We start from the raw sequence: 25948 nt of genomic DNA, 5'->3' as shown, positions 1-25948 counted from the left end.
TCGCAATAGGTAAACAAGTGTCATATTTTGACTACTGCGCATGCTACATTAAGAAGCAAGCGCTCTAATTTCGTGTACTTGCAAGTGTGTTAAAGTGATGCTGCAGCTTGTGACATGTGTACTTGTGACATGTGTACTTGTCCACCTTTCTTACGATAACGTGCCACTAAATGCAAGCCATAAATTAACACAAGTTGCTAGATTGTCCTTACTTTTAAAAACATCACAACATTTATTTTATGGAGAGATAAAGAGCTAAGATTCCAACTGCTTGGTTGTATGTGCTACTGAACAACCCAAAGACAAGGAACTTATTTGATTTCTTATTATTCTTAGGAGTTTTTTTATATTGACCAGCTGATGTCAGTATACTAAAGAAAGAAACATGCAGTAATAAGTAGAATTATGAGATTGACTAGCTAAACATGTGTAATAGTAAAACAAAAAAGAAACATTAAAAACACTGTGTGAGAACTCAATACAATTCAACAAAGAGAAAAACAAGAACAGTTTTTCTTTTTTTAATCTTCATCACAAAAAATAACAAAACATGACATGTCAACAAAATTAAAATGAGGTCGTAAGTAATAAGGTTTGTTAATATTTTCAAGGTAAAATAAGTGGGCCTGTTCGCAACAGTCAATTCTAAAGTAGACCGCATAAAATATACAATAATTACAGCACATACCACTAAATACACAATAATAAAGCATTGAAAAACATAATTATCTTAATATATGATTGCCATAGCAGCATTGGTCATGAAATGGTTGTACTTTGAGTCTGGGTTTTTGGCCTGTTGAGAAAGCATGTAAATATGCTCCAGCTTCTTCAATTAGGCAACATATCCAACATTGTAGTGTCGCTCTCGATGTCAGCCTAAAGCAAATAATCTACGCATTACTCTACTGTGAGAGTGCCAGTGGCACGACACTGCAAAACTGTGTCGTAGTGTAGCGCTTATCTATTTGCCGTTAGTTACAGAAAAACTGGGGTACGTGATAAAATATAAAAACAAAACTACTATGCAAAAAAAACAACAACAAAAAATGTGATGCTTCTACAAGTGGTCCACAGTGAAGCGCACCAAAAACTGAGTTTTGTGCAGCCTTCTTGTGACGATGCAATATAGTCTGTAGAAGAAATATTTGGACATCACATAGCTAGGCTGTGGGAGAGTATGTGATACAAAGCTTTCATAATCGCATCATTCAATACCGACCACAATACATGACACATTTTCCCACCAGTGTGATGTGGAACCATTTACACAGTTGTACATAAGAAAAAAAGAAAAGACTTTGAAGCTAGGTTGGCTACATAGGAACTTGAAATATGGCTAGACAAGGAAAGCCAGCATTATTATTCAGCCAAAAACCAGCTAACTAGTTAAAATGTTGTCGTTGAAAAGGAACTTGTTCTGGGGTTTCTTTCTGCTTGCTTGGCAGGAAGCCTGAATGCGACAGCGCGCCACAAGCGTACAGAAGCATTTGCACTTTTGTTATGGAGATATATTAAGCCAGTATACTATTCCTGCATAAATATTTCATCACATTTGAGAATTTAGGATGAGTAAAAAAAACAATACGACGTTCTCTGTTTTAGAACAAACAACAAAGTAGCACGCACACAAAAATAAACATGCAAACCCACATAGCATACAAAATTGGCAGGTCACAAAATTTTTCTAATTAATTAACACTTTTGTCAGGCATAGCTAGATTGTAATTGTGAGGATATAGATTTTAGAGACTGGAATACAAAGCTGCTGTGTGATACAATGTAAACTACTATAATAGGCATAGAAAACTAGAGCAGCAGCACGAAACAGCAGCTTCTTTAAATACATAGAACATTTAGGTGCATAAAATTGCGTAGCTCCCGCCAATTTCATCTCAGCTATAATAGCAATGCAGCCAGACCACAAAGATAGATACCTGTTTGGTAACACAAACAGGCCACCACACCACAAGTGATACTACAACAAAAACACAGCCACATGAATGGAATACTGCTGTCTTACTATTAGTGCTTTACTTCAGGACAAAACTCACAAATTGTGATGGCTATACTGATTACTGACCTTTGTAGCCATAAAAAGTTGTTCGCAAGTACATCTAAGTGGATCAGGGAACAAACCGTGGTTAAGGATATGATGGTTGAAATCAAGAAGAGGAAATGGACATGGGCCGGGCATCTAGCTTGTAGAAAGGATAACCGCTGGTCATTAAGGGTAACTAACTGGATTACCAGAGAAGGCAAGCGGGTTAGGGGGAGACAGAAGGTTAGGTGGGCAGATGAGATTAAGAAGTTTGCGGGTATAAATTGGCAGCAGCAAGCACAGGACCGAGTTAACTGGGGGAACATGGGAAAGGCCTTTGTCCTGCAGTGGGTGCAGTCAGGCTGATGAAGATGATGATGATGATGATGACATCTAAGTGAACTTCAGATGAAACAGCTGAAAAAGCTTGAAGCAGAAAGCAAGCAATCTATGCTGCAAAGAAGTGGCTACGATCCACAGGTCATCAGCGTGTAAAGTGACCAATTCAGAATGCTACCTAATAGAGAAATTTTTGGATACAAGAGAACAGTGCAGGGACTACTTGCAACACCAGCAGCACTATCTCGAGGTGTACATATACATGTAGGCAGTTTGCAGAAACAAGGACATCACGGAAGCAGGATTAGAAAACGACTAGATATATTGCATGCCAAGGCTCTCACACTGGTGGTTAGGTAGCGTCAAGGTTTTAGAATTAACCTTGGAAAGAATGACAGTACAGTAACATTGAGGGTTACTATTAAAATACTAAAATACTCACAACTACCCTGCACAATGTGCACGCTTTTAAGGGGTGTGACTTCTGCATACTTAGTGCATGCAATGCCTACAGTTAGGTTCCCAATTTCAACAAAATTACTTGTGGTAGAACATTTGCAACAGGAACCCATTTATAAAATTGCTGGTAAATGCCCTAAATGAAACGCGACAATACTTATGTCGGCCACAATGTTACAAAGTTAAACAAGCTCAAAGTGAATGGTACATGCCTCTACTAACATGTAGCAATGCAAGTAAGAAGCACTAAAAAATAAAACTATAGATTGGGCACGTCTAGGCAAATGAAAATGTTAAATGGTGCCTTATAAAAGATTTTAAATATGCCTCCAGGCAATACAAGCAGGTTACAAGGAAAAAAAAGAAAGCTGACCAACGAAATATGCTGAAGTGGAATCATCTATGTCTTGGCAAGTTACATAACAGAAAAGAGGCAAAAGACTGGTGGAATAGCTCCGGCATAAAGTTATTTGAACAGTTAATTGGACCACAAAAGTAAAATGGTTAGTCAACCAGGCTTGGAGGCATCGAGCTGATTAGAAAGGTACACAGTAGAGACGAAATCCTTTTCACTGATTTAACAGCACATTGGCAGTACCACGTTTTTATGGAAAGCAAGAGTAAAACCTTACACATAAAACACTTTTGCATTATCGTGCGAAATCTCAAGAGAGCGATGATAACCCCAAACGAGATTGCCCGTAGATTAATAATTCCTGTCTAGGATTCCTCAAACGCACATCTTTACAATATATCCTAATCTCTACGTGGTCCCATCGTGACGAGATGGAAAACTCACAAAGTCGTGCCCAGCAGAGTAACATCACAGTCCCTAAGCTATTAGAGCTGCTGGTGTGAAAAGTAGAGAGACAAACAAAAGTGCAGCGTCAAGCACATTATACGGGGCCTTTTCATATCGCTAACAGCAAGACTTACAACATTCAATGTCTTCAAGGATTACATGCCAGCCTGCTTCTAGCAGATGAGTGCATTTCTATTTCATCTAACATTTCATTGTGGCAAGGTGCCTTTCATTAATTATGGCACCAATTCGAGTTCACATAGCAAGCGCATCCAAGTTGCTGCTATCACAGTTGGATCTCTCCCTCAATTTAGGCCCAACACACGTGGAATCAAAACGCTGTGCCGCACCATACAGAAAGCGCGTTACACCAAACAATAAGGTTACTAGACATCAAAGTGTTTTATGTGCCACACCCACGCCTCTCCCATGAAGAGAATGCACCTAGGAAGCTACACCGTACCTAAATTATAATCGTGTCTGTGTGGTGTAATAGCAGCAGACCTACATTACAGGTTTTTATCACCACGTGCCATGGGCTAAGGGTAGGTTTACGTTCGCGTCGAAAAATGAAGTTCAGTTCACTTTACAACAAGCATGTGATGCATGTTGCATGGACGAGCCGTAGTGCGAGAATCTCGTAGTGGATGTCTTTACTGCACGAAATGGAACAGTGAAAATTAAATGGGACAATGGATGAGGCAAGCGTTGCCCATTGTCCCTTGCCATTAGTGCAGTTCGTTTTCTAGTAAAGATGAAGAGATTTGATCAGTTAACAATCATTGTCACACATAGTCTATTGTAAGTGTACAATTAAGCATATTAGTACTTCATCGATCCATAATACATGCTCCAGTGATATCAGTCTTTCTCTACTGTGAAGTCCGCGTCTGAAGCTGTCGCAACTCTGATGTCGCACTTTGAAAGGGTTCAATATGACTGCAACACATTTCGGACTGTTAAATTGCAAGAGTGTCGCACTACAGGCAACCTTTTGAAAACTTTAAAATGAACGATGAATCCCCGTTCAACATTACCTGCCTTTGTGCTGTGGATGTGTCACCCAATTTCAAGCATATTTTGCATATCTAAACGTGAATTTCGCATATTCAGATATCATTCTGGAGGTTCATCTGTTGACCTTCTGTAGTCAGTGTTACGCAATAGAATAAAAACATGACACCTGACATGGCTTCTATGTAAAGAAGTGTCCATGCTTGGTAGAGTATTGTGCAAGAAAAAAAAAAGTTTTGCTGTTTATACGTTTTTTTTTTTTGTTGTTAAGAGCAAGATTGCGAAGGCCAGCTTCGTTACAGCGTAATACCATAAACACTCAGGTTATAATGAAGTTCAAGATCAATCCTCACCAACTGGCCATCTCAATGAAAAGGCCAGTCCTACCTTCCAACTCATTACAGAGTGAATATGCCGTGAGATTGAAAAATCGAAGGTACTTGTCACAGGACAGTCAGTCACTGGCACAGTGGAGCATTTCCTTGGTAATAAAATGGGCTAGAGGGCATTGGCATCAAGCATTTGCTAAGATTACGAGCAGTTTCTTGAACAAAGCTGGAAATGAAGCATTTGGGGGCATGCATAAAAGGTTACACTGCCTGAGGTAGGTATTTCACACACACATTCAAAGCACAGTCAGTGTCCCAGCAGCAAGTACCATTGGCCTTCTATGTCAGATCCAAAAGGTCTAAATGTGATTTTGCACAAAGGGGTGGTAGTACATTGAGGAAACACAAGGTACTAACAAAAAACTGAGTACACTTCAATGCAAACATGCGGAGCTCGAATGAACAATTATTCTACACATTGCACGTGCTAAACTAATGGGCCAGTACCTACAAGAAATAATTGGCAAACAAGCTTGGTAATTGGTCGCACACAAATCATAGCATCCACTTTCGGCAACATGAACCTTCTCACATTGCACACAAATCACAGCATCCACTTTCGTCAACATGAACCTTCTCACATGCCAAAAACACAGCATTTAGCAGGGCCTCAACTTCTGTAACTACGCAAGCCAGGATGCCCGGAAGAGTGTCAGATGTGTATTAGAAGCTCGTGCACATAATATACTTCTTTTCAACGGCACAGTTTTAACAAGCACTGGTATAAAATTAAGAGTAGCTTTACTTCAAATAAATATAATTCCTCCCTAGCCTTTTTTTTTTAAATTGAAACACAGTGAGCACACCCCAAAAGTTTAATAAGTGCCTCAGAGCCAGAATGTGTTATATGCTAAGCTATTTTCCCTCCGCAACCCTGTAGGTCTCAACCGAGTATGACTGTAAAGGGGCGTGCTTGCGTTTTAGTACTTGTTTACACTCCTCACCATGACTTGGCAAAATACTCATGTATACTCATGTGCCAGTGGATGACCGATCGTTCAAAGTGGGTGGCCTAAATCAACCCACTCGGTTCGGGTGGCACTGCAGCGCTAAGCTAGATATAGATAGATGTGTGAGGTTCAACGCCCCAAAAGCACCACATAATTATGAGAGACACCGTAGTGGAGGGCTACAGAAATTTCGACCACCCAGGGTTCTTTAATGTGCACCCAAATCTGAGCACACGGGCCTAGAGCATTTTTGCCTCCATCGAAAATGCAGCTGCCGCAGCCAAGATACGATGCCGCGACCTGCAGGTCAGCAGTCGAGTAACTTAGCCACTAGACCACCGCGGCGAGGCAGCATTAAGCTAGAGGTCAGCTTTAGATGGTGGGAAAGTTCTTCACGTTGTCCAAAAGTAAGGTACGCAAACATTTTTGCCTTTCGCACTGACAACAGCACAGCTTCCCCGACCAAAATTCGACCAATTCTGCTCAACGGGGAGTACACCCCTCGACCACGACACAAAAGTGTTTAAAGGGGTAGTGACACGAAAATTTTCAGTCATCATTTTCTTGCATTAAATGAATGGTCAAGCCCTCAAAGCACTTATATTTGTACCACTAAGCGTCAGTGCAGCCATAAAATGTAATTACAATATACGTTTTTAAAAGCTAGTTTTAGTTCCCACTGTACCCTGATGACAAAACACAGTATGAGCTTTTCCTGATGTTTCCACGGTCATTGCACAACATAGCTTTACCTAAACGACGCAGAAGCAGCAACATTGAATGTTTTGGTAATGCACAAGCGGCCGTTTTGGAAGTACCGGTACCTAATATCATAAAGACTTGCCAGGCTGCTGCGTGAATTCGCCATGTAAAAATTGATCTAAATATCAAAATAAGATGTATTATCAGCATATGCTGAGCGTCAAACTTGTTCAAAAGCTGTCTCTGTATACAGGAAATTTGCATGGCACAGTAAATTTGTTTTTGAAACATGGTGTCAGTACCCCTTCAAGTTAAAATCTACATGCTAAACGAGCCAGTAGTGGGAGCACAGCAATTGGCAACACGATTGGCCCTATGGCAGCTACGTGCCATATGTAAGGCTAAGAGCTGTAGTAGTTTGTGTAATTTAACATTGCAAATGTATTCTGTGATGACCCAATCTATCAATTGACGACACTAAAAGCTAAAACAAACCTAAAAGCTAAAACACACTCCACAGAGGGAGGGGGTCCCCAATAAATTTCCCATGAATGTTCGACGTGAGCCCACATCTTAGTATATCTAATATTCCTACTGGAAGGAACAGAAGTCATACCTTTTTTGCTCTGCAGGGACACTCTATGACCACCGAATCAAGTGGCAGATACGAGCCACGTGGCAGTTGCAGGCCAAAAGGCAATTCATTGTTCAAGGAGTGCTTCTCAAGTAACTAACACTGTGTTGCATTTAACACTGTGTAGCAACGGTGAACGTCGGTAACATTTAAAAATACATGGCCATAGACATCCACACAGTAACAGCCATCTCGTCAGTCGAAAAAAACATATGCTCAATTTTGGTATCTTTATATATCATGCTAGTGCTCTATAGTGATCTCGACCAAGCATCTCTCAGAAGCATGCACCCTTGACAGCAGCTGAATGCAAGACCCCTTTCGTGCTTGCAAGCTTGGTTTTTAGGTGTGCTATTGTGGATTAGCTACATTCCCATTTGGATGCCCACAGCGCACCTTTGTCACAAGGTTCTGGGATTAAATATTAGATACATTCTGCGGTTTTGCATGCCATAGCCTGACGTAATTATGAGGTGCAATGTGGGGAACTTTGGATTAATTTTAACCACCTAGACTCTCTTAACACTCGCCTGAATCTAAGCACACGAGCATTTTTGCACTTTGCCTGCATCGAAATGCGGCCACCATGGCTGGGAGTTGAGTCCGCACGCTTGAGCTCGGCAGTGCAACGCCGTAGCCATGAGCTACCCCTGAAATTAGGTTCAGGGTTGCAGCCTTTCCCATTTGCCAAGTTATGGTGAGCAGGAGGTGAATGCAATCATTGCACACCCAGTGAACTAGCACATCAATAAGCTTCCGTAGGGAAAGCATCGTCAGACTTGGGACTCTCGGGCGTGCCGTCATCATGCGTTGCCTGGTAAGGGGTGTCGGCCGACAGGTTCCCCGTTCCCAGAGTTCCCAGGGGCCCCGCGAAGTTGCCACCGCAGGTTTGGGCGTACAATCCCCAGGGCTGAAGCTCGGCAGAGCCGCAGAGAACGAAGATGAGGCCTGTGACGACGTACACGCCGGCAGCGATGTAGAACACGATGCTCCACTGTGCGATTGTCTCCTGCAGAGGTCATGCACGAGATAACGGCATTGCAAATTAATGCTACGCACATAGTATATCTTCAATCCATATTTCAGCCATTCATTAAACTTATTGGACCTAAATTATTTCCAACAAAACATAGAGTATTTCCATATAAAGTCATATCTTTTTCTGTGTCATTCTCATTCCAAAATACTTTACTTGATTTGACACCTTTTGGAGTCAGGTAGTGCTAAAAGGTACACCACTGATAGCATTGAAGGACAGACTTACATTGCTGTTTGTCAAGCTCCCGACAGCGAGAGGTGCCAGAAATCCAGCCAGGTTGGCGAAGGCATTTGTCATCCCCATTAAGGTACCTGCGAGCGGACATTGTCAGAATGCACTACAGTAGCAAAGCAATCGCTACATGCCAGTACCACCAGAAAACACAACTGTACGTTCGAGGCATGGTAACACGAAACAGTAGGTATAAATACACACCTAATCTAAAGACACAAATATCGCCATATGTCAAAAGCTTTGATGATATATGGATGGCGACACTTGTGGTGGGGTCTGGCCACAGTTCCAAGTGAGGTAGTCTGTTATAGATGGACTGCAGAAAGTTAGGTTTGCTTCAATAATAGCTTGTCTGCATAAGATCTCAGATGTGGAGTTAATCATCATCAATAATAAAATACCGAGTAAGAATCCTCTCAGCATGCGTGAGAGTTCACAAATGTTTTTGTATATTGTCAGTGTAACAGGGTGAACTGTCCCAAGATAGCCAAAAACCAAAGATGCACCGCTGATGAGCCGAGAAAAACATGATGTGACCATCGGACAATGGCAACATGAATTCTTTCTGAACGGTTGCTGGAACTGGTGGCCTTGTCGTGCGGACCTGCTTTAGCATTAGAAAAAAAAAAAAAAAGCGCAGCTTGCAATAGAGTTGCAACACTGAAAACAACAGCGGAGCTAGTGTTCGGCATGGCCTTTTAGAAGTTTTTGCTAGTGATGCTAAACTTTTGCTAGAGATGCTAAGCCTTAGCTGATTGTACTCAGTATAATTAAGCTTAACTATCCTTCTCCAGTTTCGGTCAGTTACCCACACGTCCCGTGGTTTTGGTGGGAACATGTCACATGACCAGTTGTCACGTGGTTTTAGTCACATAACTAGCTGTCACATGATAACTATCCGTTACATTTTTAGTCACCTGACTACTTATGCGGTTTCACTCACGTGGCTAGATGTTACGTGATTTTGGCGGGAGCACGTCACGTGATTTAATGTTACATGATTCGACGTGATTTTGAGTCACACCGTTTATGATGTAAACATGTGACATGACTAGCTGTTATGTGATGTTACGTGACTTTATTTAGGCAACCAGATGAGCTTTTTCACACTATTGCGTTAAAAATATTTTGCAGTGAAAGGTTTCACACAGAGGGCAAATTTAGTTTGAGCGTCTGGGCCCTGTAATTAGCGTGCGTTGTTCTTGTTTCATAATTCTGTGTAATTTTTCTTGATCTTGAGTCACATGACTAGTTATTATGAAATCACACAAAAAGACGTGATATCTTATGCAACTTTTCCCACGTGACTAGTGGTTACATAATTTTAGTCGCATAACTAGTCACAGGTTATTTGATTTTACACATGCGACACATAATAGCGTGAACTTTTTTTACGTAACATGCTAGTCATTACGGAACTGTTTTTTGTTACAAAACATACTCGTCCATCATAGTTACTGCGTTCCATGGCTTGAAAAATTGGTGCACGTGTTGTGGGAGCAAAAGTAGACAGTAAAGAGAACGAAGCAAGCACGTGCCAGTTCACTTGTGTTCACACTACTAGGTGCAACGATAATTAAATTTTCACACCACCACTTATAAAATATTTGAGAGACATCCCTGACAGCACTAACATACTGTGTTTCATTTACTGAAGATTATGCTAGCATTCACGAAGTAGCCTAGCAGTAGCATGTTAGAACTGCTTTCATACAAAGCATAGACTGTATTGGTCCAAGCAAGTACTCCAAGCTTGCTAAAAAAAATTTATCATTGTCACTATTATGATGAGTTTCACTGACCCATAGATGTGCAAGTATACTCAAAGGTCACTATAACAATGTCGCATCTGAGACAAGAAAAAGCACCCTACAGTATCTGAAAATTCCTTATAAATTTATATTTGCAACACTGTATCTATGACCAGACTATTCCTCATTTATTTTGTTATAACAGACAACTCGTTATGTGCAGGTTTTGAGGTAATTAATGAAAGAAGTCTAGCATAAATAAGAGCGCAGCACACGGCTGGCTAGAACATGAATATGTTAGCTCTATGCCAGTAAATGCGATGCACCACCTGTAAAAAATAACGGGCAGCAACATTCATTCTTGATGGAGACTTTGCACACTGAAGAGAAAACATGCCGACGACATTGGTGACAGACGCTAACAAAGCTAATGAATCTACCCCCAAAAATCAGCCGATATGAATCGAATGCTGGGCTAGCATTTGGTACGTGTTAAGTACCACACAACTGAGCTGTGCGTGCACCTGCATGCTTTCTGCAAGAACTCTTTTCACAATTTAGCGTTTTTGTCATAACACGTTGCTCCTCACTATTGAGATAGAGTAGATAAACCTCGCTTCTGCAGTACAACGGAGCATAAAACGGTGCACGTGCATGTACGAGATAGCAGGCGAAGCAATGTGTGCAGCCAGCGATTCGATAGTGTCCAGGGCCTTGGCCTGAAGAGTCGTTGTCGCTATGTAGCATTGCTGCAATATCTAATCGGCCTTTGCAGCTGCTGCTCTTACAGATGTTTGCCGGAGAAAGCGATGAAACACGTGACAAATGCCATCTGCGCTAGAAGAAAGCCCAACACAAGGACATACCGTGGAATAGTTGAAGGTAGGCTGCTGCAAATAACAAATTCAAACCGAATGGTGATTTGCCCAAATGATTTCGGATTAAACTTGAATAGTATATATCGCATATTCAAACAAAAATGACCATATTTACCATAACCTAACTAACCTGTATGATATCTTTTTTCAATTAAAACATGAAATTTGAAAATATCATTCTTTTTTGTTCAAAAAGAAGTGGAAGTGACCTTGAATAGCCGCCCAATTCGACGTTTTGTAAAAAGCGAGCGATAATCTATAAAATCTTACGTTTTAATATTTAGCATCATCATCAGCCTGACTCGATACTCAAGCCATATAAGCCGGTACAACAAGCTTTAAAATCTCATAAATGAACCGATGTTAGGGTAATATGTTAATTTAACTTTGAAGTGATGCTCCGCGACAGCGTAGATTCCCCCTGGAAAAATGTATTCATGGAATAGCGCCCCCTTGCTGCAGTGAATTGACCTTTACAAGTTACATGCAGTTAATACATTCGTTCACTTCGAATGCTTCAAAATTTAGAATAATTTAAACTAATTTCAAAGCGAGTTCAAATATTCGAATTGCTCGAATATTCACACAAGCCTAGAGAAAAGGCCTCTCACCAAACCTCAATGAAAATTTTTGTTACACAGTGGAAGCTGTGAGGCCCAGTGGAAGCTCTGAATGGCCCAGTTTACTGTAAGGCCTGTACATGTAAATACTGACTTTGCTTTGAAATTTCATAATGCATACCCTGCCAGCACAAAAAGAAAAAATATGTTAAGTAAATAATACCCGTATTTACTCGCATAATGCTCGCACTTTTTTGGGCAGAAAACCGATGCAAAGTTGGGGAGTGCGAGGATTACGCGGGGAGAACATTCCACGAAAACGTACAGAGCGAAAAAGAAAGCGAAGTGGCCGCAAATCAGGATTCTCACACCAGAAACTAACAGCAAGCTTTGAGAAGTACTAATCAAAACTTACCTCAACAATAAAAGCACAGGTTCAACACAAGGCAAGATTTATTTGAGACACAAAAAGTGCAAGCAAATAGTCGGGAATTAGAACACCATACGCGAAGCTTGTGAGCGTTGCGGGCGTAGCGGTAGCATTCATCACGCAACAGGAGTCCTCAGAAGGAAAGTGTAGGACGTCAGTATTGGGCTGGAGGTTAATTAACAGAATCGTCCGCAGTTTCGTTCTGAAGAAATAAAGTTTACCATAAATCCCTGTCTTGGGCACACGGCAGGCCCAACGCATCTTAGTGGCTTTCATCTGCAATCACCAGTAGCGAACACGAAACTCGACTCGAAAGGGCCTACCGGCGGCCCTGTTGCCGTTGTTTAGTGCATGATCAATCACTTTCAACTTGAAAGCAGCCATGTAGCTTCACTATCACCCCATAACGTGACAAGATTACCGACACAACATATAAAACACGCCGCAACACGCACTTGCCGCTTTGGCTTGGCTTAGATTGAATTGAATCTCCGTGCAATAATAGTAGGCTTGATGCTTAAGAGATGGCGCGCACTATCATCATCAATGGCTGGAAAGAGCAGACGACATTGCGGCAATTTTCGGGGGTGCAATAATTACTCGAGGGAAAAAAAAATCGTATTTTTGTTGGGCGATGTGGGGGGTGCGAGAATTATGCGAGTGCGAGGATTATGCGAGTAAATACAGGTATGCATCTTTGAACTGCAGGTCGCAATACACATTGATATAACGATAACCAACGGTAAAACAACAGTCACTTGAGCATAAGCTTTATTGTGAAATAAAATAAAGAAGAAGCAGCGATGGTGTAGTGGTTAGAGCATCCGCCTCGCATGCAAAAAGTCCGTGGTTCGAATCCGGGCGCCGCGCAGTTCCCAACCGGATAAAAAAAAAATCCGTGTGGTCATGGAACTGCATTACGAGGCCTGGGGTGCGGCCTCAGCGGTAACCACCGCCTGGAGCGCACTCCCTCACCAGAGAAGGATTGGCCATCCTGGTGCAGTATCTGGCCACTACCTCCCACACGCATACATCAAATAACTCACGGCCCTCATTCCCCAGCAGCTGCGAAGCAACTGACCACGGCGGCGGTCAGATCTGCAACACAGCAGAGGGTGCTAAGAATCTCTGGATCCGGACAAGCCGTCATTAGAACCTGAACTTAAAAACGATTAACGCTAGAACCTTATCTAGTGAGGGAAGTCTAGATGTACTATCCGAGGAGCTAGAGGGTGTTAAATGGGATATAATAGGGCTCAGTGAGGTTAGGAGGACAGATGAGGCCTATACGGTGCTACATAATGGGCACGTCTTTTGCTGTCGGGGCTTGGCTGACAGAAGAGAACTGGGAGTGGGGTTCCTAATTCACAGAAACATAGCTGGCAACATAGAGGAATACTATAGCATTAATGAAAGAGTGGTAGGTATTGTAATTAAACTGAATAAAAGATACGAGATGAAGGTAGTACAGGCTTACAAGCCTACATCCAGCCATGATGACGCTTCATTTGAAAGCTTCTATGAAGACGTGGAATCGGCAATGAGTAAGGTAAAAACACGGTATACTATAGATGGGCGACCTTAATGCAAAGGTAGGGGAGAAGCAGGCTGGAGACCAGGCAGTAGGAGATTATGGCATCGGTACTAGAAACGCCAGAGGAGAGCTACTAGCAAAATTCGCAGAACACAATAATTTACGGATTTTGAATACCTTCTACCGAAAACGTGGAAACCGCAAGTGGACATGGAGGAGCCCTAATGGCGAAAATAAGAACGAAATAGACTTTATAATGAGTGCACACCCAGGCATCGTGCAGGATGTGGAAGTGCTTGGCAAAGTACGATGCAGTGACCATAGAATGGTACGGTCTCGAATTCGCCTAGACTTGAGGAAGGAACGACAGAAACAGAAACGCAAAAAGCCAATCAATGAGCTAGCACTGAGAGGGAAAGTATAGAAATTCAGAGTGTCGCTGCAGAACAGGTACACGGCTCTTAGTGAGGAAACCAACCTTAGCGTAGATACAATGAATGATAATCTGACGAGTATCATTAAGGAGTGTGCAGTGGAAGTTGGAGGCAGGGTAGTTAGACAGGACACTGGCAAGCTTTCCCAGGAAACGAAGAACGTAATTAAGAAGCATCAAATCATGAAAGTCTCAAGTACAACAGACAAAATAGAACTGGCAGAGCTTTTGAAGTTGATTAATAGGCGTAAGGTATCCGATGAAATAAGGTATAACATGGAGAGAATTGAACACGCTCTGAAAAACGGAGGAAGCGTCAAAGCAGTGAAGAGGAAACTTGGGATAGGCAGAAGTTGGATGTATGCACTAAGGGACAAAGAAGGCAAAATAACTACCAATATGGATAGGATAGTTAAAATAGCGGAGGAGTTTTACAGAGATCTGTACAGTAGCCGGTACAACCACGACTTTAATACTATAAGAACTAGCAGTAACCCAGATGACACCACTCCACTAATGATAGAAAAAGTCAGAAAAGCTTTGGAGAGCATGCAAAGAGGCAAAGCTGCTGGTGAGGATCAGGTAACATCAGATCTGCTGAAACATGGAGGACAGATTGTGTTAGAAAAACTAGCCACCCTGTTTACGAGGTGTCTCCTGACGGGAAGAGTACCAAAGTCTTGGAAGAACGCTAACATCATCTTAATACATAAGAAAGGAGATGACAAGGACTTGAAGAATTACAGGCCGATTAGCTTGCTCTCTGTAGTATACAAGCTATTTACAAAGGTAACTGCTAACAGAGTCAAGAAAACATTAGAATTCAATTAACCAAAGGAACAAGCAGGATTTCAAACAGGCTACTCAACAATCGACCACATTCATACTATCAATCAGGTAATAGAGAAATGCTCAGAATATAACCAACCACTATACGTAGCCTTCATAGATTACGAGAAGGCATTTGATTCAGTAGAAATATCAGCCGTCATGCAGACACTGCGGAATCGGGGCGTTGATGAAGTATATATAAACATCCTGGAAGAAATCTACAGGAGATCAACTGCTACCATAGTGCTTCATAAAGAAAGCAACAGAATACCAATCAAGAAGGGTGTAAGGCAGGGGGACACAATCTCCCCAATGCTATTTACCGCGTGCTTACAGGAGGTTTTCATAAGCCTAGAATGGGAACAGTTAGGGATAAGAGTTAATGGAGAGTACCTTAGTAACCTGCGCTTCGCCGATGACATTGCATTGCTGAGTAACTCAGGGGACGAATTGCAACTCATGATTACGGAGTTAGACAAGGACAGCAGAAAGGTGGGTCTTAAAATGAATCTGCAGAAAATGAAAGTAATGTACAACAACCTCAAAAAAGAGCAGCGCTTCGACATAGGTAATAGTGCACTTCAAGTTGTAAAAGACTGTCTACTTAGGGCAGGTAATAACCGCGGAGCTGAACCACGAGATTTAAGTAACTAGAAGAATAAGAATGGGGTGGAGCACATTTGGCAAGCACTCTCAAATTATGACAAGTAGATTGCCACTATCCCTCAAGAGGAAGGTATATAACAGCTGTATCTTGCCGGTACTTAGCTACGGAGCAGAAACCTGGAGACTTACAAAGAGGGTTCAGCTTAAATTGAGGACGACACAGCGAGCAATGAAAAGAAAAATGGTAGCACATAGCGCGAAAAAATAGCGCGTAGACAGGATAACCGCTGGTCGTTAAGGGTAACTAACCGGATTCCCAGAGAAGGCAAGCGGATTAGGGGGAGACAGAAGGTTAGGTGGGCAGATGAGATTAAGAAGTTTGCGGGTATAAATTGGCAGCAGCAAGCACAAGACCGGGTTAACTGGCGGAACATGAGAGAGGCCTTTGTCCTGCAGTGGACATAGTCAAGCTGATGATGATGATGACGATGATGAAAATAAAGATGAAAAAAAACTGCCAATTATCTTTTCAGTTATGAGAATGAAATACAGATGGCATGGGCGGGTCTTGACAACTGACAAAAGTTCATCACGGGGTAGTTTCGAACACTGCACTGACCATCGTAGGTTTGCACAGTAAAAATTCATTAGCATTTCATTTCCATTATAAGAGAATTTGACCACACAATGTCACCTTGATAGAACAAACAAACGTCATAATAAAAGTTTTTTAATTAATGAAAATGTGATGAACTGTCAAGCAACAGCTTGTCATTTTAATCTAAAAAATACCAGCATGATTTCAGATAAGTTTGCTCTTCTTTCTATTTTGAGGAATCATTTTACCTGGCATAAACACATTTTTGGATTCCCCACTTCCAACTGTAAGCGGTTTGTCGCATTTAATTCTAAATAAGTATTAAAACCAATTTGTGGACTTTCGATACATTTAAGAATAACAAATGAAACTGTGACAGCCCTGCAATGTTCATTATGCTGAGATTTGTATACCACAAAAGTGAAAGCACCATTCCTCATACCTGCAAAGTCTGGAGACATGTCGACGTGGGTCACCATGTAACCTGAGAAACAGAATGCGTTGATGCCCATGCCAATGGTCAGGAGAACGATGTTCAGGAATCCGTTGCAGCCCGCAAAAGTCACGACAAACAGGCAGATGGCTGTTCCAAAGAAGGCTGCACACAAAGACGTTACAAAAAGACACATGGGGGAAATGAACCTCAACATTATAAACAGTCAAACTAACGCACTAAAAGATGTGAACAGCTTATCTGTTCCTGGAACATTGTCTGGCTGCTGCTGAATGGCGTATTGTGGCACAACTGCACAAATGAATGCACAATTCCAACTGGCCTGTACTTGTCTATCGTAGCCACCATAGTGTACGAACGCAGACATTATAATCTTAGGATATGAAAAATACTATAGCTAAAGTTGAAAAAAAAATTCACAGTTTCAACACAAGGCCAAAGCAATGAATGCGATTGCCCCACATCGGACTGTTCTACGAAGTAAGGCTAGGAGATTTAGGAACCATACGAAATGTAGTGAACATGGTTGATTTTGCTTGAATTGACAGTAATGCATTGACCACAGTATGTAAACAGTTGTTGTGAATACCCGACTGAATGACGTCTGACAGGAGGCGAAGTCCAAGTTCGGCGTCGAGAAACAAGTGACGGGTTTTCACGTCGAAGTACATTAACCTTAAAGTCTCCGGTGACTATGATCAGCAAATCCTGTAGGCCCGCCGCACAGAAGTTGTGCAGCACAAAGTTCAAGACGTCTGTCCGCAAGGTTTGTAGTGAAATGTACACTGTTGCGATGACGAAGCCGTGCTATGTTTCGCTGGCGCAAGAATCGGCAAAACTCATCTGGGGCCGCGAGTTGAGATCGGCCATCTAAAGCAATAGCGGCGGTGTGCATTTCAGCAGCAACCGAGTTCACAGGCACTGAACTTGATGCGAGCATTTCTTCCGTTTGCTTTAAGGTGAAAGTGGAGCCAGAGACATTTTGGAATGCCCCTTTCATCCAACTGTATGTGCTTAAGTGAACCAACCCCTCCATTGATCAAGCCATCGGACACGTCAATGTTTATGGAAAGCATCTATGGCTTGTCCGAACAAAGTACATGCTTTGTTCACGAATCTTTCTTTCAAGTCCACTGACAATAGCCAGTGGCAAATTCTGTATGTACATAGCTCACCGTTAATGTGATAGATGGCATGAGCAGCGTGGTATACTTGGTTAATGCAGCGCGCTGAAGAGCAAGGGGTCACTGGTTCGAATCTCCGGTGGGTGCCTTAGAATTTGTTCTTATGGTTTATTTTAGGGGCGAAGCTCCTTAGGGCGTGGGCTGTGCGTCCCCTGTAGCCTGTATGTAGCCACCTCTAGTTTAGTTCTTGCAGTATTCACTAGATGGCGGTACCGTCCCCTGTATGTAGCCACCTCTGATTAGTTCTTGCAGTGTTCACTAGATGGCGGTCAACTCCTGTATGTAGCCACCTCTCGTTTAGTTCTTGTAGTGTTTACTAGATGGTGGTACTTGTAGCTGATGATGAAAAGATGCAAGATGTTATAAACTAGAAAGCGGTACTTGTAGTTGATGAAAGACGCGAGATCTTATGAAATAGGAATGATGTCACATATGGCGCGTGTCATTGGTTGAAGGCAATCGTTCGATTTAGTGCGGCGACGTACGCTAGGGGGAGCGTTGTAATAAAATCCGTTCGCTGTTGGCGCGCGCTCGGAGTCGCTGGATGGATAAGGCTGCACAGCGGAGAGAGCGCAAGGCGGCAGCAGCAGCGCGCGCTCGCAGACAGAATCCCGATGTGCGAGCGCGCGAGGCAAGGGACATCGCAAGCCATCCATCGTCTAAGAACAAATAAAAGTTGATTTGTGTATAAACACACACAGCGTTTCTCACGTCTTTACATGATGATCGACTGGGCGAATTACACGGAAGATTCACAGTTTACGGGCGAATGAATGGGCGAAGCCCCCATCCCGGAGCTTCGCCCATTCATCATCATTCACCCCGTGAATATGCCGTAATTTTTTTCTTTGTGCCTCTTATAGATATATACATGCTTATGCATATCCGAGACATGATGACGACGGGAAAAAGTCAGCTGAAAGTGTCCATATAATTGCTATCGTAACGATACTAAAATTTGACTGAATGTACTAAACATTGTTTGGTAGCTCAATGTGCTTATTATTTCACACAGTGTAATTCTCTTACTTCATTTTTTTTTTCTAGGGATTGTCGTGAACAGGCAGACTTGTCTGCATAGCACTGGTGACAATAATCTGCACCACGAAATTGTCGCCATTACTATGCATTGCTTTTTAGCAATGCTGAGGAAGTTCAGATCCTGAATATTTTCGGAACAGAAATTAGAACCTCAACTGCAATTATAGATCAGTTCACTGTCAAGACTAGGCCTGAATAATCAACAGGTAAATGATTACTCTCTGGAAAAGTTCGTCAAGTGCTGTAGCTGAGAACGTTACATAAGTCTGACTAAATTGACTAAAAAGCATGACTGACCACAATTCTTGCCATATGAGCGTTAGCTATAGTGTCTGGAGCAAGTGCGAGTGTAAACTAACGCATCGTCGAAGCAGCACAAATATACATATACAGGGAAGGCACGCACACAAAGCACTGACTCTCAACTGAAAAATTCATTTTAGAAAAAATGTCCTGGAAATCGAAGTCGTACAATAAAGTGTGCAAAAAAAAGGGCTACCTAGTTCATAATGTCAACATCACTTCACAGAACACGTTCGATGCAGAAAAGCACTCTTTTCAGCGACAAAGATGCCTAACTGATGCAAGCGTGTCTCATTATTCTGATATGGAAAGCTTCAATCACCTCTTGAGTAAACTTGCATCTGCGTGCTGATGGGACCTTCGTATCTACAAACACAGGAGAATAACCACACATGCTGCAGCACAACAAGAGGTGGGAAGCACCTGATTTTGTTAGTGACTGATTATGCTGCTTTAAACATGCAACAATGACATCTGTTCGCCCTGGGCAACAGTTACCACAAAAAAGAGGGATCTGGAAGAGAACACCAAGTCTGATGAAGCCATTTGAACATGGCACTGAGCCTAGTTTCTTACCACAAGTTCAGAGGCTTCAACATGAGGGCTACGGGGACACCATGCTAGTATCTAGTGCAGTGAGAGATTATGGACGTGGGTAGAGAGTCAACATTGTTTTAAAATATGTGACAATAAGCAAAGATGCAAGAAAAAAAGTGCTCCCTTATGTACATTAACTGTCCCATGGCTTGAGTAATGTAGGCGATAGGTACGAAGTTGAGATGGTATTCTACACTTTGAATCAATTTTCTAGAATCAACCCTCTCATTAGAAAAAAAACTTGAGCAAGATAGAACTATGAGTCAAGGCTGCGGTACCAACTATGAAAACTCTACACATGTACCTTGTGGGTGCGATGTTGTCAACCTGACCTTTCTTATTTGTGAGAATTCGTATGTGGGAAAGCAAGCACATGTCTCGAGGAGACTGTGCATTTAAAGGAGCCCAATCAGTTGCCGAAAAAACTGGATGCTTCACATCTTGTGCTGCACTGTGGCACGTGCATGTGGTTGTTCTGCCGTGTTTCTAGATACAACGGTCCTGTTAACATGTATATTCAAGTTTACTCGAGAGGCCATTGAAGCTTTCCATGTCAAAATAATGGCAAACGCATGTTCAGTCAGGCACCACTGTCACTGCGAGACAGTTTGGTTTTTCGCTTGGCGCGTGATCCGTGAAGTGATGATTACATTGCAGACTAGATTACCTCTTTTTCTCTTGCACACGCCTACATTGTCTTGCGTCGTTTTCCGAGATGTTCTTGTGAAATAAATTTACAGCTGCGAGACAGTGCTTGTCCGGTGTGTTCATGACTTCCTTGTCCACACTTATTCATCCTGCTTTGACAAACGGGGTTTATTGGCACAAGTAGTACTTGTACAGCAGGTCTATTGATGCGGAAAGCGGGTGGCAGCAACGGACTCAGGAATCACAGCACTCGGGGCAAACACTCGCGCTTGGCTCCTCTCGCTAAAGGCGTGACCCACTGCAGCACATAATCTTCTTCCTCTCTGCAATACCAACTAACCCAACTTAAATTTCTGTCCTATAATAGACTAAAAACTTGAGTTTCACATTATACTGATGATTCTGTAATTTCTTTTTTCTTCTCAGAAACTTACCGAAAGATCATCCCTGATATTCGTTGTGAAGTAGATTCGCAATCACCGGACATGAAGTAAGGGCACAAAAGTTACATCAAGGTAGATGTAACCATAGTAACAGACTGTTAAGTGGAACTCAGGCTTAGGCCGCAAACTATAGGGGAATGCATACTTCGAGGTTGCTTGCCAATGACACACTTACAAACAGAATTGAAGAACTTTCTAATGATGCTGGTCGTGAATAGATCTTTTCGGCGCACATGGTCGGCCAGGTATCCGGCTCCCCAGCTAGAGAACGTCCCAAGCAGGTAGGGCAGTGCCGAGAGGTACCCATTCTGAAACAAAACACACCATCCCTTAGCGTTGTAGCTTTTCGGAACTCACTTCAAGCATTAAGCGATATTCACACAGGGGATAAATTCTCTGGGGAGAGGCGAGGAATGCGGATCATGCAACAACGCCATCACGAATTAGCGAGTAGGCTCGACCTCCCTGCACATCCTTGGAAGAAACTGGAACCTTTTAACAGACAGCACAAACTACCCCCCGCGATGGAGGATATCCCCACTATATCGGCCACATTTGCTTCAGCATAGAGCGGCAAGGCGCTGGTGGTTTCATCGTCAGCAACTGGTGAAACAGGCAATACAAGCCACCAGAGTTGTCTGGTAACACTAAATTCCCCCTCCATTTGCCTTGTCCATGCGAGCGTAGTGAGCTTGATGGGCTCTATAACTTCAACACAATCTTTCTAATGCAAGCACAACTGCCCCCATCCTGAGATAGGCACAGGCACGCATGGGTCCTGTAGGGCACTACACCATATAGGGCGAACTACGCACCGCAGGGCAAAGTACCGTACATGTTATAGACAAGCGCATGCATCGCGACGAGAGGAAGCCGAGTGTGCTCTTCACATCATTTTACTGGTAATGCAGAGAACACACTGAAATTCCCCGAAATGGGTGTTCCGCCAGAGGTAAATCGTGTATCTAAAGAGCTCATTCGAAGGCATATATCATTAACAAAGGTGAAAAGTTAGGGCACGGTACCTGATGAACCAATTTAGTTTGTGGATACAAAATACATACAGTGAAATGCGCTAACGAAAGCTGGAAGGAATGCCGAAGATTCAGTTACCATACATATATTTCTACCCTTCCCCTTTACAATATACAAGTGCACCCTGAAAATCCTATAAATAAATAAACAAATAAATAAATAAAGTAGGGCTGTGCAGATAGCAAAATTTTTGGTGAGAAGCAAATTCAAAAATTAAAGTGTGAGTGCAAATTGAACAAAATATTTGTTGAACATTTCGAAAATTTTTAGAATACTTCAAAGTGAGATTTGAGAAATAGTTAGAGAGGATTCCTAAGCATATCCCTTTGAGATAGGAACATGAATGTTTCTTTTGTCAAAACAAAACTGTAATTATGTAGTAGTACATGATTTGGTGCAACCAAAGTGTAGCTGACAACACTTTACCAATGAGAGGCAAAGAAGCCATTCCCTCAGTCTCTCCTCCTCCTATTTCCACTTTTGCAGATGCCCAACTGATGTATCGAACAAGGATGTGCTCCATTCGGGCCCCGAGTTCCAAATCTGCCTCATAAACTTTTATTTATGAGAACACGTTAAATTTTGGGTGCTAGAAATCTGTGGCATCCGATTTTTCGAACCTACAGCCCAAATTTCATGTCTAAAACGGCATAAATTAAGCCCCCCCCCACCCCCCACTCTCTCTCTGCCACATCTAATATCTCCATCCAGCGTTTTCTTGAGTCAATACACTTGAGACCGTAGCAGCTCCGCTGCAGCGCAACGAAGTTATAGGGTGAAGCATATTGAAAATCTGAAGGGGCCAGGGTCACGGTCAGTCAGAGGCTGACTGATCAGTTTTTGGGAAGTTCGAGTAGTTCAATTAGTAAAATTCTGAATCAAGTCAAATAGCAAACACTATAAAAAAATATTCCAAATGTCGAATATTCGCACGCCCCTAAAATCTAGTGACGTGGCCGGGGTCCCTCCCAATTTCATTCTGGCTGTGAATAATGTGGATTGCAGTGCATTTCACACCCCTAGTTAAAAAAAAAAAAAATCAATCACATTATGTGAACCTGCGTAAGTACGGACCACAGCTCACCGAGATTGCTAAAAAGATCTCAGACTTTCACATGAGTACATACTGTAACTAATTTTCTCCCTTACCTGCCCACACTGTATTTCAAGTTTCTGCATTCTGAAAATTTCTGTGAATAGCTGTGTGAAATATCATATCGAACTTCAGTGAAATATTGATGGAAAACAGTGTGCTTCTTAATAACAACACCATGTATAGCTGATCGATTTATCGAGCTTGTGCAAGGTCTAAGGTTGCATACACACCTTTCTGATGTCAAAGTGCAGGATGTTCTTGAGATAACTGGGCATCTCTGTGAGAAGCGTGTAGAAGCCCCAGTTTTGGCCAAAGTGAGTCAGCATCAGAGCCCAGAAAGGCACTGAAGTCAGCACTGCCCGCCACGGAATGGGCAACTTCTGAAAGTTACCAGAACGAGTCACCATGTGAGTGAAAAGTATTACTAGCACTTTAAAAACAGCTACACTTCATTCCTTTCTTCTGAGCGTATTAAACGAAATTCCAAAAAATAAAAATGTCTTTCATATATCGAAACATATAATGATAAATTTTAAAAGCAGTCAGTGACATCATTAAGAGTACCACATCAGTTTTGAATGAAGTTAACGAAATAGGGCCACATCAAGCCGCATCATTGAAGCTAATAATGTGGCATCAGCAAGCAAGTGATTATTAAGAAATAAAAAACACACATAAAAACACATCTATTCGCAAAGGGACCCATCAGTAGCATGCGAAGCAGCTTATGAGTTAACTTGTAGTTTCGTAAAGAGTTGCCGTTATCGGCGGTGGCAAACTCTCGCTGTAGCACGGCAGTGGCATTGGCGCAGCACTTCTCGCTCTTGATGCTGGCAATCTTGGTCGAATTGTTATTGAACCACAAGCAGTCACAAACCTTGCAGCTGCACCTCAAGCTCTGGTCCGGGAACTCGCGCTTGAACTGCGTGTCCATGACATCCATGCCGGGTGGCAGCATTTGCTTCAAGCGTTTTGCTGCCTTTGCCGCCAACTCTCAATGCCACGCTGCTTCGGGATTCGCTGCTCGGCGTTTACATTTCGCCATGGTCCTTCAATACTTTTTTCTGGTCATGAAACTCCCGCGAAAGTTTCATATAGGGACACAAGTGGCCACCAGAGGCGCCACCGTAAACAGGAGGGCATCGATCGGCCGCGCTTGGCAGGGCTGTAGCGCGTTCGCGGAAGCGTTTCCCATCAAATACACTTCTTCAGATATTTTCCTTCTCCGTGTTATCGCTAACAAATCATAGCAGCTATTAGTATTGTCAAAGTGGTCCATGATGCGCGTTGTCAAATTGCCTAAGTCTTTGACTGCTGGCAATGTTTTAACTGAGTTCGTCTGTCAAGTGACGCGCATTCGTAGCGTTCCTAAATTTCTCGATTCCTGCATAGCCGCTTTTGGGGCTTAAACCGAACACTGTGACTGGTTCTAGATGACTGAAAGGTTAACATATTTTGCGCTAGAGATTGCGGAGCAGCCGTGCTCTGGCTGCACGTAACGTTCATTTTCGGAATAACTATCACTTTATTCCATATGGCATCACGAAGCAGCCAATAGAAGTTCGCGTGCCAATAAACAAATCTGTGTATCAGGGTGACTTGACATTAATAGCCTTGAAGTACCTCTTGAGGGATATCGTTAGTGAAACATAGCTGAAAAATTAAAAGCTCAGAATGAGACACCACAAGACAGAGAGGGATGCTCAAGTTGTGCTCTTTTCTTTTTTTTCTTTGATGTCATAATTAGCGCCCCTGATTTTAAAGATTAAAAAATGAGATGAAACTGTTGTGAGCTGCTAGATATAGGCACTACGTGCTATTTCGAAGCGAGAGCTTTTGTTTTTACGCATGCAGATTTGATAACGCAGCCGAGTTTTGATATACGCGGCTTTTTTTTTATCCATTCCCATGTACTCTCCCAATGACCACGACTTCTAAGTCCGCGTTCTAATTAGCCACCCTGTTCCTTCTACGCGCACATAGAAATCAACCAGGATCTTCCTTCAACCCAGTTATTCAGTTTAAACGAATCAGTTGTACATGAAACTGCATTGCTCTTTTTGAATATTTCTAGAGATTTTCTTTATGCACTTAGATATCTCTTTCAATCCAACTTGAGCTTTTTATGTGCGAGATATTTCTGCCTAACGAAAGCAAATCTGTGTGCCACTTACCTAGCAGGGGGTAACATTTTGAATTTGGCAACTACGCTACGCGGCAATCGTCGAGAATTCGAAACTGCCATGAGCACAGGCACATAGTTTATTCAAATCTGCGTTTCAAAACTGTGGATGAAAGTTGGGAGACGGAGTGGATGACACAACAAAAATCATTGAAAAAATTTATGTCCCTGGTTTCCTCCCTCCTTTGGCCGGGCAGGATAAACGACGTCCGCCAGCACGAAACAGTTTGTTCTGCTCACGCGTAAAAAAATGCAGACGGCACTTAATAAAAAAGTGCACAACTTCTGCCGTAGTGCTCACGAAATGTGAGCCACAGCCAACACTGGCCGAAGAAGTGCGGTCGTCCAGCAGGATGTTCTCAACAATGTTCATGTAAACACTGGCACAGGCTATTTTGTCCACCGTGCACATTTCCACATGTTCTTCCACAATTTGCAAGAGCCGCAGTAATTTCTCCGATGGCACTTGCAAAAATCCTCTTGTCTTGATTTGAGTCAATGCAGTTGGCTCTCGGGAGTTGCTTCTGAGTGTTTGGAGGCAGTCCTTGCAGCTTATTTTAGCAAACTTTTTTGCTACATACCCACCAAGGTAATCCAAAATACAGTCCCTCGTTGACTCGGGATGAATCATGTCTTGCATGCATTCAGCAGGCTCCAGCAGTATATCGTCAAAAAGAACTGCCAAGGTATCAATCTGAAACATATTTTGCGTTATCACAATGGCCAGAGTGAGAAATTTGT

At 42.4% G+C, this 25948-nt stretch overlaps 1 protein-coding gene across 1 annotated transcript in view; it reads right to left on the bottom strand.

Annotated features, from left to right (window-relative positions):
• Positions 1–505: 505 nt before the first annotated feature.
• LOC119170565 (putative inorganic phosphate cotransporter) overlaps positions 506–25948 on the bottom strand; it is a 45918-nt gene continuing 20475 nt past the window's right edge. Inside the window, exons 6-10 of the mRNA XM_075887115.1 lie at positions 23256–23405; positions 21070–21202; positions 16667–16822; positions 8595–8680; positions 506–8339 (exon numbers count right to left, since the gene is read on the bottom strand). Coding sequence (XP_075743230.1) covers positions 8076–8339; positions 8595–8680; positions 16667–16822; positions 21070–21202; positions 23256–23405 — 789 coding nt within the window. The 3' untranslated portion in view covers positions 506–8075. The remainder of the gene's footprint in view (positions 8340–8594; positions 8681–16666; positions 16823–21069; positions 21203–23255; positions 23406–25948) is intronic.

The sequence above is a fragment of the Rhipicephalus microplus genome, chromosome 2, assembly GCF_043290135.1.
Source record: "Rhipicephalus microplus isolate Deutch F79 chromosome 2, USDA_Rmic, whole genome shotgun sequence".
NCBI classification, from domain to species: domain Eukaryota; kingdom Metazoa; phylum Arthropoda; class Arachnida; order Ixodida; family Ixodidae; genus Rhipicephalus; species Rhipicephalus microplus.
The sequence above is the reverse complement of the archived record's forward strand: the minus strand, read 5'-3'. Positions and strand labels throughout refer to the sequence as shown.